Raw genomic sequence first — 15,272 nt, 5'->3', positions numbered from 1 at the left:
GTAGGCAACGGACAGTAAGCTGATCGGTCTATAATTTTTCAAGTCTTTGGCGTCCCCTTTCTTATGAATTAGGATTATGTTAGCGTTCTTCCAAGATTCCGGTACGCTCGAGGTTATGAGGCATTGCGTATACAGGGTGGCCAGTTTCTCTAGAACAACCTGTCCACCATCCTTCAACAAATCTGCTGTTACCTGATCCTCTCCAGCTGCCTTCCCCCTTTGCATATCTCCCAAGGCTTTCTTTACTTCTTCCGGCGTTACCTTTGGGCTTTCGAATTCCTCTAGACTATTTTCCCTTCCATTATCGTCGTGGGTGCCACTGGTACTGTATAAATCTCTATAGAAATCCTCAGCCACTTGAACTATCTCATCAATATTAGTAATGATATTGCCGGCTTTGTCTCTTAACGCATACATCAGATTCTTGCCGATTCCTAGTTTCTTCTTCACTGTTTTTAGGCTTCCTCCGTTCCTGAGAGCATGTTCAATTCTATCCATATTATACTTCCTTATGTCAGCTGTCTTACACTTGTTGATTAACTTCGAAAGTTCTGCCAGTTCTATTCTAGCTGTAGGGTTAGAGGCTTTCATACATTGGCGTTTCTTGATCAGATCTTTCGTCTCCTGCGATAGTTTGCTGGTATCCTGCCTAATGGAGTTACCACCGACTTCCATTGCACACTCCTTAATGATGCACACAAGATTGTCGTTCATTGTTTCAGCACTAAGGTCCTCTTCCTGAGTTAAAGCTGAATACCTGTTCTGTAGCTTGATCTGGAATTCTTCTATTTTCCCTCTTACCGCTAACTCATTAATCGGCTTCTTATGTACTAGTTTCTTCCGTTCCCTCCTCAGGTCTAGGCTAATTCGAGTTCTTACCATCCTGTGGTCACTGCAGCCGAAAGTGTAAACCGCGGCAAAAAAGCTGTAGACTTGCATGTGTTAGTCTTGCATGTCGTTAACGCCTGTAGGCAAGTTTGTGCCACACACGGCACGTGCTCCCCACTTGGCGCAGGGGTTGATCGCATGTGTTAAAATCATTCAGGCGTTAATGGGACTCATGTGTCTAGCTCGCTTACTGACGTCAATTATATTGCTACGAAATAGTATTACCGATGACGAAGAGGCGAGCAGTACGAAGACGACGACAACGATTGGAGGCTAGCGCGGGCTGTTGCCTCTTGGCCAAGTGCGGCGTATTACGTTGTAAATATACTTGTATATAGCTTTTCATTTGCGTCTTCTTACGTAACATATCTGGTGGAGCTGGACGTTCCCTGTACCTCGTCACGGAGCTTCGCAGTGGACGGTACGTCGAGCCTAGCTTCATGGCTCCCGGCGATGACAATTCGACTCAGCCGCCTCCGACCCCTCCTGCCACTTCGACGACCTACATCTCTCTCCCTGCTCCTCGTGATCCTGGCGTATTCTCGGGCAAAGATGGGGACGACGTCGACCACTGGATCAGCCTGTACGAACACGTCAGCCGCAATAACCGGTGGCACCCTACTATCATGCTCGCCAACGTAGTCTTTTACCTCGGTGGCACTCCTCGAGTTTGGTTTCGGACGCACGAAGAGGAGCTCACCAGTTGGGATTCGTTCAAGCAAAAGCTCCGAGGCTTGTTCGGCAACCCCTACGGTCACAAACTTGCCGCGCAGAAGGCGCTTTCCGGCCGTGTGCAGACGTCAACAGAGCCCTATGTCACGTACATTCAGGACGTCCTGGCTCTGTGCCGCAAAGTTGATGCACACATGCCTGAGTCAGACAAGGTATCCCACATCCTCAAAGGCATTGCCGATGACGCCTTCAACTTGCTCGTGTTCAACAACGTCGCGACGGTGGATGCTGTTATCAAAGAGTGCCGCCGCCTGGAACTCGCTAAAAGCAGACGTATCGATCAGCAGTTTGCCCGTTTGCCCAACACCCCAGTGACTTCTTCCTGTGCCGACGCTCCTCGTCCCAACAACACCGGCGATATTACCAAGATCGTTCGGCGTGAGATTGAGGCCGCCTATCCGGCTGCCTTCGACTCCAGCCCCACCAACGCACCGGCAGTCCCGGTTTCCCTGATCCAGGCAGTTGTCCGCCAGGAGTTCGAAAACATGGGCCTTCACACCATCTGCTCGGCCCATCACCCTGATACCCATCCGGCTTCTTCGATTCCGCCCCGTCCCGCATCGTCTTACCCACCACGTTTCCGCAACCCAGCTGAATGGCGCACTGCTGACGACAAGCCCATTTGTTTTCACTGCCGTCGCATCGGGCACATTTCTCGGCACTGTCGAAGTCGCTGGACTTCCCCGACCCGGTCTGCTTATACTGCCTATTCTCGCCCCTCGGGTGGCCCTTCTCGTCCTTATGCCGCACGCTCCGATAATGCCGCCACTGACTCTCCTGCGCCGAACCGCCCCTATTCTCGTTCACCTTCGCCCCAAGGACGACAATCTCGCTCTCCCCAGCCCCGTCACTCCTTTTCGCCGACTCCCTTCGGACGCCGCTCCCAGCCGGAAAACTGAATGATGCAGCGCCTCGAGGTGACGCTGCATTGCTCCCTACGCCGCCAAATCCTCCACTGACGTTGCCCACTCATCTGAACCTTCTTGACGTGCAAGTCGACGGTGTTCCTGTATCTGCTCTTATAGACACTGGGGCGCATTTGTCGGTAATGAGCGCGGACTTTCGTACCTGCCTGAAAAAAATAATCACGCCCGCCACGACGCCTGTTGTCCGTGTCGCCGATGGCGGAACAGCCCCCGTAATTGGTATGTGTGCCGCCCGCGTCTCCTTCGCCGATCGCTCAACAGTCGTGCTATTCACGGTCATCGCCCACTGTCCCCATGACATCATCCTCGGCTTAGACTTCCTCTCCGCACATTCTGCTCTAATTGATTGTTCCGCCAGTACTCTCCGCCTTGACCTGCCTGTTCTGGATCCCGCTGAACCACACCCCAGTCGCCTCAGTTCCGTCGACTTTGTTCGCTTGCCACCTACGGCACTGACTTACGTTGACCTAGTGTCATCCCCACCAGTGCCCGACGGTCACTATATCGCGGCTCCTATACAAGACGTCCTCCTTACACACGGGATCACGGTACCTCATACCGTTTTATCTATTACGGCTAATTGCGTCTGCCTGCCCGTGGTCAATTTTGGCTTGACGACACAAGTGCTGCCACGCGGGATGTCTCTGGCCCAGCTTTGCTCATTCGAAGATCACTCAATAGCATCTATTGAGGTAGACAGCCATTCAGCCGATCCTCCTCTACCATCTCAGTCGACAACTTGCACCATCGCCGACTTACAGAAAATGATTGCGCCCGACATGCCGTCCGAGCACGCTCGTGAGCTCTACCGCGTTCTGTTTTCCTACAACGATATTCTTGACTTTCACGATCGTCCTTTGGCCCAAACTACAACTGTTAAACATCGCATTAATACCGGCGATGCCCCTCCTATTCATCGCCGCCCGTATCGAGTGTCACCGGTTGAGCGTCAAGTTATTCACGCTGAAGTTCGCAAAATGCTTGCCAATAACATCATAGAACCGTCATGTAGTCCATGGGCGTCACCGGTTGTACTGGTAAAAAAGAAGGATGGCTCATGGCGCTTTTGCGTGGATTATCGGCACCTTAACAGGGTTACCAAAAAGGACGTGTATCCCCTACCTCGGATCGATGACGCCCTTGACTGCCTCCATGGTGCTCGCTACTTCTCTTCTATGGACCTCCGCTCCGGCTACTGGCAGATCGCTGTGGATGATCTCGACCGCGAGAAGACTGCTTTTGTAACTCCGGACGGTCTTTATCAATTCAAAGTGATGCCGTTTGGTCTATGTAACGCTCCTGCCACTTTTGAACGCATGATGGACTCCCTTCTTCACGGTTTCAAATGGTCCATATGCCTGTGCTACTTGGACGACGTCATAGTATTCTCCCCAACGTTCGCTACGCACCTCGAGCGCCTCTCGGCAGTCCTGGACGTTTTTCGTCGCGCCGGTCTGCAACTGAACGCATCGAAGTGCCAATTCGGCCGTCGCCAGATTACCGTCCTTGGGCATCTCGTTGACGCGAACGGAGTGCAACCGGACCCAGGCAAGATCCATGCCGTTACGCACTTTCCTGTTCCGAAGTGTGTCAAGGATGTGCGCAGCTTCATCGGCCTTTGTTCCTACTTCCGCCGTTTCGTGAAAAATTTCGCGGCCATCGCACGACCACTAACCGAGCTTTTGAAAAAAGACGCCCCTTTCCAGTGGGGCGATAACGAGGCCTCTGCATTCTCGCATCTAATCGACGTTCTCACAACGCCTCCCGTTCTGGCCCATTTCGATCCTTCTGCGCCTACCGAAGTTCGTACTGATGCCAGCGGTCACGGAATTGGCGCAGTACTGGCACAACGCCAGCGCGGCAACGACCGTGTTATCGCTTACGCCAGCAGGCTCCTCTCACCCGCGGAGCGCAACTATTCCATCACTGAGCGTGAGTGTCTGGCCCTAGTTTGGGCGGTTGCGAAGTTCCGCCCATACTTATATGGCCGACCCTTTTCCGTTATCACAGACCATCACGCGCTTTGTTGGTTATGCTCATTGAAAGACCCTTCAGGAAGACTTGGTCGCTGGGCCTTACGCCTCCAAGAATATTCGTTCTCTGTCACCTACAAATCTGGCCGACTACACAAGGACGCTGACTGCCTGTCTCGCTACCCGGTAGACGAGCCTGACGACGCCGACAGTAGTACCGCCGACGGCATTTTCTCTGTGTCTGCCTTCGCTAACATCGCCGATGAGCAGTACCAAGACCTATCGCTGCGAGTACTCATCGAGCGTCTGCGCTCTACACCTACCGACGCATCCGTTCGCCGATATGTCCTCCAGGGCGGCATTCTGTACCGAAGGAACTTCCTTCCTGACGGATCTGATCTTCTTGTCGTGCCAAAACATCTACGACAGACTGTGCTCTTTGAGATGCATGACGCACCTACTGCAGGACATCTTGGCGTAACCCGCACGTACGACCGCGTCCGCCGCCGCTTCTATTGGCCTGGTCTCGCTCGCTCCGTCCGACAGTATGTTGCTGCCTGCGATACCTGCCAGCGTCGGAAAACACCTCAGGTGCTACCTGCCGGTCATCTCCAGCCGATCACTGTCCCTGTGGAACCGTTCTTTCGTGTTGGATTAGACCTCCTCGGTCCCTTTCCCACGTCATCCTCTGGGAACAAATGGGTAGCCGTCGCAACTGATTACGCCACCCGATACGCTATCACGCGGGCTCTCCCTACCAGTTGCGCCACTGACGTCGCGGACTTCCTCTTGCGTGACATTATCTTACTTCATGGCGCCCCGCGACAGCTGCTCACTGACCGTGGTCGTAACTTCCTCTCGAAAGTTATCGCCGACATTGTACGTTCCTGCTCCACTCAACACAAGCTGACTACCTCATACCATCCTCAAACCAATGGCCTGACAGAGCGGTTAAACCGTACTCTTACCGATATGCTGTCAAAGTACGTTTCCAAGGACCACCGCGACTGGGACATTGCCCTTCCTTACGTCACATTCGCTTATAATTCTTCCCGGCACGACACCGCCGGATTTTCTCCCTTTTATCTGCTCTACGGTCGCGAACCGACCTTGCCCTTTGACACGGCACTTCCTCCTGCTTCGATCTCAACAAGCGAGTATGCGCGCGACGCCATCGCTCTCGCCGACCATGCACGCCAGCTTGCCCGTGCTCGACTGACGGACTCGCAAACCACTCAGCAGCGTCAGTACAACGCCCGCCACCGTGACGTACAGTTTTCGCCTGGTGCGCTCGTGCTCCTCTGGTCGCCCTCCCGTCACGTCGGACTTTCAGAGAAGCTCCTTTCGCGATACACAGGGCCCTACCGCGTGCTGCGCCAGGTGACGCCTGTGACGTACGAAATTGCCCCTGTGAGCTCAACCTCGTCATCTCCTGTGGCACCTAGTGATGTCGTGCACGTCAGTAGGCTCAAGGCCTACTACACTGTTTCCAAGTCCGGCCTTTAGTCGTTCCGGGACGGCGCTTTTGCCGCCGGGGGTAGTGCTACGGAATAGTATTACCGATGACGAAGAGGCGAGCAGTACGAAGACGACGACAACGATTGGAGGCTAGCGCGGGCTGTTGCCTCTTGGCCAAGTGCGGCGTATTACGTTGTAAATATACTTGTATATAGCTTTTCATTTGCGTCTTCTTACGTAACAATATCATAAGCCTTCACCAAAATGCCGTTGACGCTGAACATCAACACTCCGGCTCATTGGCCAGCCGATATAAGGAGGTAAATTTGAACACTACGACAAGTTGTAATGGTACCAATGGCTAGCACAAGTGGAGCGGTTAGCACAAGCGTCATTAACATTTGCATCACCAAGTGCAGAGCTTTACAATACCCACCTTCGATATATCCTCATCACAGACGCATACAGCATGACACACAAGATTCTTGCTAGCTTCTGCATTAAGCAGCTCTCTCATATTCCTTGTTGACATTCTACAATTGACGAAAGTACTACGGCTGCCGTAGCGTAACAACACAACTGAAGAATTGCTGCAAGTCGTCGCCAACCTTGCTGTATCAACTAGATTTGCTTTCTTTCAGTAGTATAACTAGCAACAAAAAAAAACTCCAAGTTGCACTTGAAGCTCATAATCTGTTACAAATTACCACGATACTGAACTTCGACAAGATAAGAAGAACAACACAGAGACAAAGCCAGCTAGCGTTATCTAACCAGTAGTACAATCGCGCCAGTGCAAGTTTCACTAGACTCCGCGTGGCGCTCTACTACGCGCGCCGTCTGCTCAATCTCAAGCACAGTCTCGAGCACAGGCTCGGCTACCAGAACACGCCTGGAGGTCGGCTTCCGCCCTCAGAGTCATCTGTGCGGCCAGCTTTGCGCAGGCCAGCGGGCAGCAACGCGACTTTGCACTGCACCGACGCCGGTCGACTGCGGAGCCGCTTTCCCGAGGCGACGTTGCACTGGGAGCACGACGGCCGTCGGCTCCAGCTCGACCAACGCCGGCAGCTCTTCACCGGTGGACGCCTAGGTGAGCGCATGCGCACGCTCTCTTGACCAACACGCGTGTACCTTCGATTTGAAGTGCACCAAGTTTTGCGGTGCTGATTAAGCTATTTTGAACCCACGCCTTAAGTAATATGCTCTGTTTGCTCTTTCTTGAGGGAGGGCTTGCTAATGGTATTGAATGTTTTTTTTTTTTTATTCGCATGAACGTATAGACAGTTTAAGCGTGGCTGTGTGCGTATTTCACTTTACTGGATACCGGGAAACCGAAGACATGGGCTTTGCCAATCTAGCACTCTCCCTATATGCATTATGTTGCAAAGCTTACTATATGCCTGTGACCCGCTGCCATCTCTCCCCGACTTTCTTCTTTTTTTTCGTCGATACTCTAAACAACTTTTTCCTATCTTGACCATTTACCAGTTAACGTTCCCATCAGCTTTGAACCACAGTGTTTCTGGAAGGAGGAAGTTCCTACACGGTAATGGCTGGGTGAATATCTTGACGTTTCACTAGAATGTGCTTGTCGCCTCCTTATTCCTTTTTTTCTGTGGCAGCCTCATTCTGTAGAGAACATTTTCTCCTGTACGTTTTTCTCCTCAGGCTGCCAATTCGGGCCTCAAAAATCAAGGCACTGCCCTCACACAGGAGGATGACATTGCTCATTGCAAATCAGTTCTGCCGAATCTCTCAAGGTGGAGGTAGTGTCATGAAATGAAAAACTGTCATCCACCCGAACGTAGCACGAAGCTACAAAGCTATCCCGGACCAGGGGAATTTTTCCTCAACTGCGAAGCTTTCTTCCTGAGAAACCGTATGGGTTTCCTTTTTAGCTTCACGCTACATTCAGGTGGATGACAATTTTTCATTTCATAATGTTGATGATATTTATTGATATCTCTTTCGAAACGGACTGCCGACAAATAGTCACCTAGCCTGCTTGACCTAATGATGTATCATATCCCTCAAAGATTCTGGCATTTTGTTTACCTCTCTTCATTAAAACCTTTATTTCTACATTGTACAGTTAGTTACCTATGCCTGTAATGACTCCGAATTCATCAACACTTTCTCTGCCTCTAAACGTCTGTTGCTTACTTCGACTGCTGACCAGCTAATGCTTCCATCCGCTTTGAATCCCCGCGTTTCTTGAAGGTGAACGTTTGTTACGGTTCTTGCTTAGTAAATAGCTTGGTGTTCTATTAGGATGTGATGAGTCCTCTCAGGACTTTTCTGCAGCAGACACATGTCTCATCCTGTTTCGAATATTTTCTCTGGTATGTTTTTATCTTCAGACAGCCAGCTTGGGCCTCAGACAGCATTGTACTGCCCATTGTCGTAAAGATTTTACCTCCTGATTTCTTTCTCTCCGTATTTGTAAATCTCCCTTTTCCTTTTTGTTTCCATCCTTTGCATCCAGTTCACGGTTTCTGTTTATCTGACTTTCTCTTTACTGACTTCTGGTTGTTTGTGTACACTTTCATTTACCTTGTGCTTGGTTGGCAGCTTTCTTGACTTGTTCCTTCATTTTGTGTCCTTGATCTTGAGTTACAAATATTTGTGCACTTTAGCCGCCCTTTTCTTTTAATACATGTTTCTGAGCATTTTTTTTTCGAAACTAAAGTTACTCTGCGCTTCTCCGACTTCAATTTAGGCCTGAATTATGACATCCTCTACAGTTATTCGTGATTTTATTGGTGGTTTTATAATGTGGATCGGCTGATCGACCTTTGATTACCTTCCAAAAAAGTTGCAGCAGTGCAGTCTTACAAAAACCTTATCAGAATCTGACTTATTCGTTATTTTGTATTTTCAGATTTCAACTTTTATGTGCGAGGATTCGTTCACACACACAAAAAGAATGTTTTAAGTTTCTGTTATAGATAATGTTTGTTACAGATGATGTAGGTGCCGCGCCAGTTAACTCAGGTTTCTCTCTGCATAACGTTTTGCCCATACGTGCAAAACTGTTCGATTGTTTTTGCACAACGTCGTGAACTTGTGTCGCGTGGTAAAAACGAGAACAATCAGCTGTGACATAGAGCCCATCAGTGTAGATATTTGCGCTTGTTGGTGTAACATTTTGCAGTTTTTCTTGTAGTGCAAAAATCACAAGGACGTAGAATAGAAAACAGACAGACACAGGCGCTGTGTGTGTCTGCTTTCTCATCCACGTCTTTGTGCTTTTTGTGCTACAAGAAAAACGGCATAGAGCTTTCAGCGCCAGTCAACGTTCAATCTTCACCTGTGCTAGCCGCAACAGCTGACGCTGCGTTTTCCATAACAATGCACAGTCACTTCGCAGGTGATTTCGGCAAGACGTATGGGAGTCTGCAACCCAATATCTGTGTACAACCCAGCATATGTTTCTGGAGAACTTACGCAGTGAATAAATGATTTCGATGAGGATCACGGCGAGAAAACTTGACGCAAGCGATAATAAACTGATGCACTGTAGAGCTGTCGAGTGGCAAGGTTAAACCACTTTCTGCAAGTGTCACTCCTTCGTCACGCGACAACTTTTCTCGCGTCAGCTTAGCGTGATTTGCATATGCGGGTAAATTCGCACACAGGTAAAACATTCCGAGGGTAAATTCGCACACAAGTAAAACGTACAGTACGTCAAGAGTTTTCCTGGTCCCACGATACTCTGTACGGCTGATGTTGTGCAGCAGTGTTACAGCTGCAGTCATGTAACTAAACGAGATTGTAGCTCTTAAAGCCAAGTAATGAAGGGTCACGTCATAATTTCCGTATAATAACCGTTTAAAATCGGCACTATTCGTTCGTTCGCCAAGCATGGGTCTCACTGTAAGCCTTGCTGACACTATTGCAACAACTTCGGGAATTCGGTCCCCAGCTACCTGACCTCCAACTCTCCCTCGAGAACGCCTCACGTTTTTAGTAGGCATGCGCATTGATAATCGGTAGTGACGCGCCATCGTAATATGCATTTGAACTGTGTGGCTAACAATGGTTTCAGCGCATCAGGTTACCCCAAAAGCGCCTCACAACTGTCATTGTCAATTTCTGAACAGTACGCTTCCTTGTCATTTGGTGTAGAAATCGATTTATGCAGATTTGTGTTGTGGCTTGTGGAGTACACACGTCGGATAAATGCGCATTTTCAGCTACAGGTTTCTATGTGAGGCCATTATTAGTTCAGGAATGTTATAAGAGTTCGTAAACGGTTACAGTAACGCATCAGGATAATTCTTGTACGTGCCTTTCGGTCCTGGCTGGAGCGAGAGAGAGTGAGAGAGAGAGAAAATGAAGAGGAAAGGCAGGGAGGTTAATCACATAGGAGTCTCCCTATTGCTACCCTACACTGGGGATGGGGGTTAGAAAGATGACAGAGTGGAAAACGCTAAAAAAGGAAAATAAAGAAACACGCACACATGGAGACACACACACAAAAGGCGTTCCAGTTAAAGGCATTCGCAAAGGCTGGTAGATCGCAAAAAGCGCAATAGCGCTTGCACGGCCTTCTTCTGTGACGTTAGCTCTCTTCGATGTTGTAAAATTCTTTTTTCGGATACAAGCCATTAGGCAAGCGTTTTCCATGTGCAGCGTAAAGGAAGAAAAACATGAAGGTGTAGGCACTTGCATGCGGCACTTGTTCTCGACTTGCAGCGCGTCGTAAAAAATGCGGAGAGTCGACACGCAGTGATTCTTCTTGCGCAGAGCTCACGGACCTTCGGCCCAGCGATGCTGGACATTATGCCTGCTGGATGGAGACTGCTGGGCGGCCGCTGCCTCCTGTTGCCCTCGTCTCGCTAACTGGTCAGCCGAGCTCTCTTGTGGACGACAAAAAAGAGAACCGAGGCGGTTTCATTTTTTGTTTGTTAAATACAGCCACATGAAGGCAACATAGAATGATGCCAGTTAGGCGAAGCTAACTGTGTTTTTTACTTGAGCTGTGGAAATGATAAGGCAAAGAAAAATCGGATCTTCCGCGTTACGAAAATTAAAAATTAAATAATGGGGTTTTACGTGCCAAAACCACTTTCTGATTATGAGGCACGCCGTAGTGGAGGACTCCGGAAATTTCGACCACCTGGGGTTCTTTAACGTGCGCCTAAATCTAAGTACACGGGTGTTTTCGCATTTCGCCCCCATCGAAATGCGACCGCCGTGGCCGGGATTCGATACCCCGACCTCGTGCTCAGCTGCCCAACACCATAGCCACTGAGCAACCACGGCGGGTCATTACGAAAATCGGAACTCATCATTAGAAATCAGAACTCAGAAAATCAAGACGCAAATCTTGCGCATTCCGCGTGCCGTGCTCTACCAATTGAGCTCAGGCAACGGTTGTCCTCCCGGTCTCTTTCTTTGGTTTCATAGCAGGCTTTCCTTACCTTTATGATCTGTTAACTTCACCGGGTCTTATGGTCGTACACCACCAATACTGTGTTATAAGTTACTTAGGTTGATAAACTGGTCGAAATAAACCCGACGCGCACAAACCGTAACAGGAAGCCGTAAGGACGTCCTACTAATGTAGGAAGCATTGTTTACAAATGTGAAGGAATCGCTGTTTTCGGCCGCAGTGCCCGCACCCCCTGTGATCGTGGCCCCGGGTTCCTGCCTGGTGCTACTTTGCCGCCCTCCGCCCCCTTCTGCAGCTCAGCTGGTCAATGCGGGTCGCTTCGAGTGGCACCTCAATGGAAGTCTACGAGCAACCACACGCCGGGCTGGGAAGGTTAGCGCCTCTATTTACATAACAGCGCCTGATGCAATTTTATCTATTTATTTTTGTAATGTCTCCTAATTTGAAGTTTATTGATTCCCATAACAATGCGCGAAAAAGAACATCAGAACGAAACGCCATGAAAGTTGGCTTGAAATTGCTGGAGGCCGGGCAACAAACACAACAAATGGTAGCACATCGTAAGTGTACCAGCATCCATATTCTTGATTAAAAAATAAAGCAAGTCATATGTGCACTCATCGCATAAGTGAGGTCACCTCCTTTACAGGAACAAAATAAATAAATAATGATTAAACAGGTTATGAAGTCAATGAAGCTGCTTATTTGTATCGACGTTAGTTGTCAGTGAACTGTTGTGATAAAAAACTACACAGTAACAGCGCTAGTACTTGGGAAATATTAGTATGAAAGTACTGCAAATGTAGCACGAGTTTACCGCGCTGTGAATGAAATGATGTTTGAAGTGCTTACGGACTAATGTTAGATTACTCGTATTTTTTATGATGCCAGGGACATTGATATCTAGAATTTGGTTCCCAAAATTGGACCAATTTTAGGAACCAAAGACCTAGTGGGGTTGTCCACTTTTCATTACTACGTGTTGTGGCACGCCTCTCTTTAGATTTTAGCTTGGTGATTATTTTAATAAAATAACAAACATATGGCGCAGAAAATCGGACATAAATGATATCGATAAGTAGCATTCATAATTTGGGTTGATTACTAATACTTATAAAGACCAGATAACGCAGCCTGGATTAGGGAGAAAATGGGAATAGTCGTTATTCTAGTCGACATAAAGAGAAAAAAATGGAGCTGGGAAGGCCGTGTAATGCGTAGGGCAGATAACCCGCGGACTATTGAATTCACAAAATGGCTGCCAAAGGAAGGGAAGCGAAGCCTAGGACGGCAGAAAATTAGGTGAAATGATGAAATGAGGAAATCTGCAGGCGTAAATCGGAATCATTTAGCGCAAGACGGGGGTAATTGGCTATCGCTGGGAGAGGCCTGCGTCTTGCAATGGACATAAAATGGGACTGATGATGATGATGATGAAAATAACACAGCGTTGATCTTGAGTTAACTAATCGATCGGAGTTCCATATCGAAGTGTGAACTTTATGTTTGTCCCACGGGCTAGTGTTTCCGCAAAAACTGCCTTTTCTTCATCAGAATAGCAGACAGGCAATCAGGCTCTCAATTCGATCACCCCGATTTCTTCAGGTCACAGTCTTTGCCTTCTCTCTTCTGTCTATTCGGCTATTTTTCAAATGTACTTAACGCACGACACTAAATGCATCTCAAGCTGATCATTTACTCAGCGCCTCGAGGCTTTCATTTCATTTCATTTATTGATACTGTGAATCCCATCAGGGATTGTAACAGGAAGGGCTTTGTGTGATACACAGGAACATGGTATAAGGTGTTACATATTAAATGTTATACAATAAAAAATTTTGGCATATAACAATTTGATTACGTGATTATTACCAATAGATTACGTGATTACGCTTTAAGTGTTGTTTGAAACAAGCGACAATTGCCACTGGATTACATGTTGGGACCTGTAGCTAGACCTTTTATTACCAACATGGCTCTCCTAAAACTTGACTTGACCGCGCCAATCCACGGCATAGTTGAACCCAACTGGGTGCAATAGAACACTAAAGGCGCGTTACGTTGGATTCGCCGTCGTTGAGCTGTGCTACAGCTTCACTGCATTGCAAATTTATGCAGTGAAGCCTTATTTAGAAACAATTAGTGTGTCGTAGGACGTCTTGTTGGGCGAGTTGGTCACAATTCATCTTGGCTACTAGGCGCGAAAAACACACACGACACAAGGAAGGGGACGGGAGCGGGGATTGAAATGGCCGAGAAGATAAAAAACATACAAAACATGTCGTCTAAAAGAAAAACTTACTCAGATAAAGCCTCCGCGAAGATATTTTGTTCTGACCTGCTGTTAATGTATTGAGTTTCGTGTGTTTGTGTGGCTACAACGTGCGCAGCTTACTCTACGTACATCGGCGCCTGGTTGCAGACTTCTGACTCCTGTTAGGAATGATCGTCGCAGATTTCGCGGTTTGAGCCTTAAGTCAGCAGTCACATAGTTGGACCGATAAACATTAGGAGCTCAGTGTGGCGATTTCAGCGCGATTTCATTCACAAAAATGGACAGGAACTATACCGTGTCCTAGCTTTCTTTTTCTAGATTTCTCCATGTTTTGCAGTCTTTGTCATAACGCATTATGGAAAATGATTCAGCTGTTAGGTTCGTGTTATGACGAGTTCTATTGGGTAAGGCAGTAACATTAAGCGCTGCTGGCATTCCTACTTAGAAAGCTTCTGATTAGAGAGTAAGCGAGCTTCGTTAAAACAGGCATGTTTTCGGTTCCTGTCGCGCATCCGGCATAACCTTATTGCCGGGGTCACGAAAGCTTCGTGCGCGGGCATCAGCACGCGCGGACGTTGCGGCACTGCTTAGCAAGCCAATCCGCTTCCGTGACGCGCGTTCCCGAGGGACCATGCGCGCAGGTGGCACGCTGAGGACGCGGATCACGGAAGCCGAAGCCTCATTAAGCTTTCCTAAAACGCTCTGGCGCCCTAATCAGATCGTGCACGCACACCACCTCGCTTACGGACGGGCGCGGCTTTTACTGCCGGGACAATTTCGGATCAATTCCGCTTTCCCTAAAGCTTCAGAGCCCTGTTTCGGAGTGAATTCAAAATAAATGAAAGTGCTGCTGCGCGAATGGGCTGAACCAATGAGACACATTAACTTACAGAAAAAAAAGGAGCGCGGCCTCATTGTGCTTTACATTCGCGCAGCTATGTTTCTGTCGACTGCAGACTAATTAGCCTACATCATATATCGTGTGCGTCCTCGTTTTTGTTGACGCATTGGCGACAGAGGCGAGCAGAGTTGGAAAGTAGTACGATGGTACCAAAGAGCACAGCTGAGCAGCCTGGAAGCTCTACTTTGGTTTACTTTAAACTGAATCACGCATATATACATCGAAGACGCAGATATCCTACTACAGACGTTTGAGCAGGGATACGATTTTTTGTTTTGATACACGCACGTATTCTCGCGCGACAACAGTCACACTATCAGAGAGTAATGATACGTCACACTACACAGCAGTTACGACCGTCAAACTATTAGACCGCTATCACCAATTCAAATATCCCAATACTTTTTTTCTGACAGAGAGAGGCAAGTAGTAACCTACACTTGCAATCTTTGCTGCTTCAGTTGTTATTTTTGTTAGTTCGTCTTTCTGTCTTGACAAAGCCAAGGTCTTTTCCAAGGTTGTTCGAATCCACGCGTGCTATAGCGCAACACCAGCCGCCAACCGCTACATTTTACCGACATTATTACATTGCTCTCTTAATCTATAATTCAGGCGACGGCTTGTCAACTTCACTGGCTGCCGCTTCTGATTACCATAGTGTTCGCATGCTGTGCCGCCACGCTGCGCGTCGTTGCAAATATTTGTCTAAGAATAAAATAAA

The 15,272-nt window shown here is 48.4% G+C and overlaps 1 protein-coding gene across 2 annotated transcripts in view; it reads left to right on the top strand.

Moving 5' to 3' along the window:
* Window positions 1–15,272, top strand: part of LOC135899549 (uncharacterized) — a 32,401-nt gene that overhangs the window by 14,320 nt on the left and 2,809 nt on the right. For both annotated transcript variants that reach the window (XM_070537551.1, XM_070537552.1), the window contains exons 4-6: window positions 6,912–7,067; window positions 10,727–10,825; window positions 11,596–11,747. In XM_070537551.1, coding sequence (XP_070393652.1) covers window positions 6,912–7,067; window positions 10,727–10,825; window positions 11,596–11,747 — 407 coding nt within the window. The remainder of the gene's footprint in view (window positions 1–6,911; window positions 7,068–10,726; window positions 10,826–11,595; window positions 11,748–15,272) is intronic.

The sequence above is a fragment of the Dermacentor albipictus genome, chromosome 4, assembly GCF_038994185.2.
Source record: "Dermacentor albipictus isolate Rhodes 1998 colony chromosome 4, USDA_Dalb.pri_finalv2, whole genome shotgun sequence".
In the NCBI taxonomy this organism is placed as follows: Eukaryota; Metazoa; Arthropoda; class Arachnida; order Ixodida; family Ixodidae; genus Dermacentor; species Dermacentor albipictus.
This window is presented reverse-complemented; position numbering and strand designations above follow the sequence as displayed.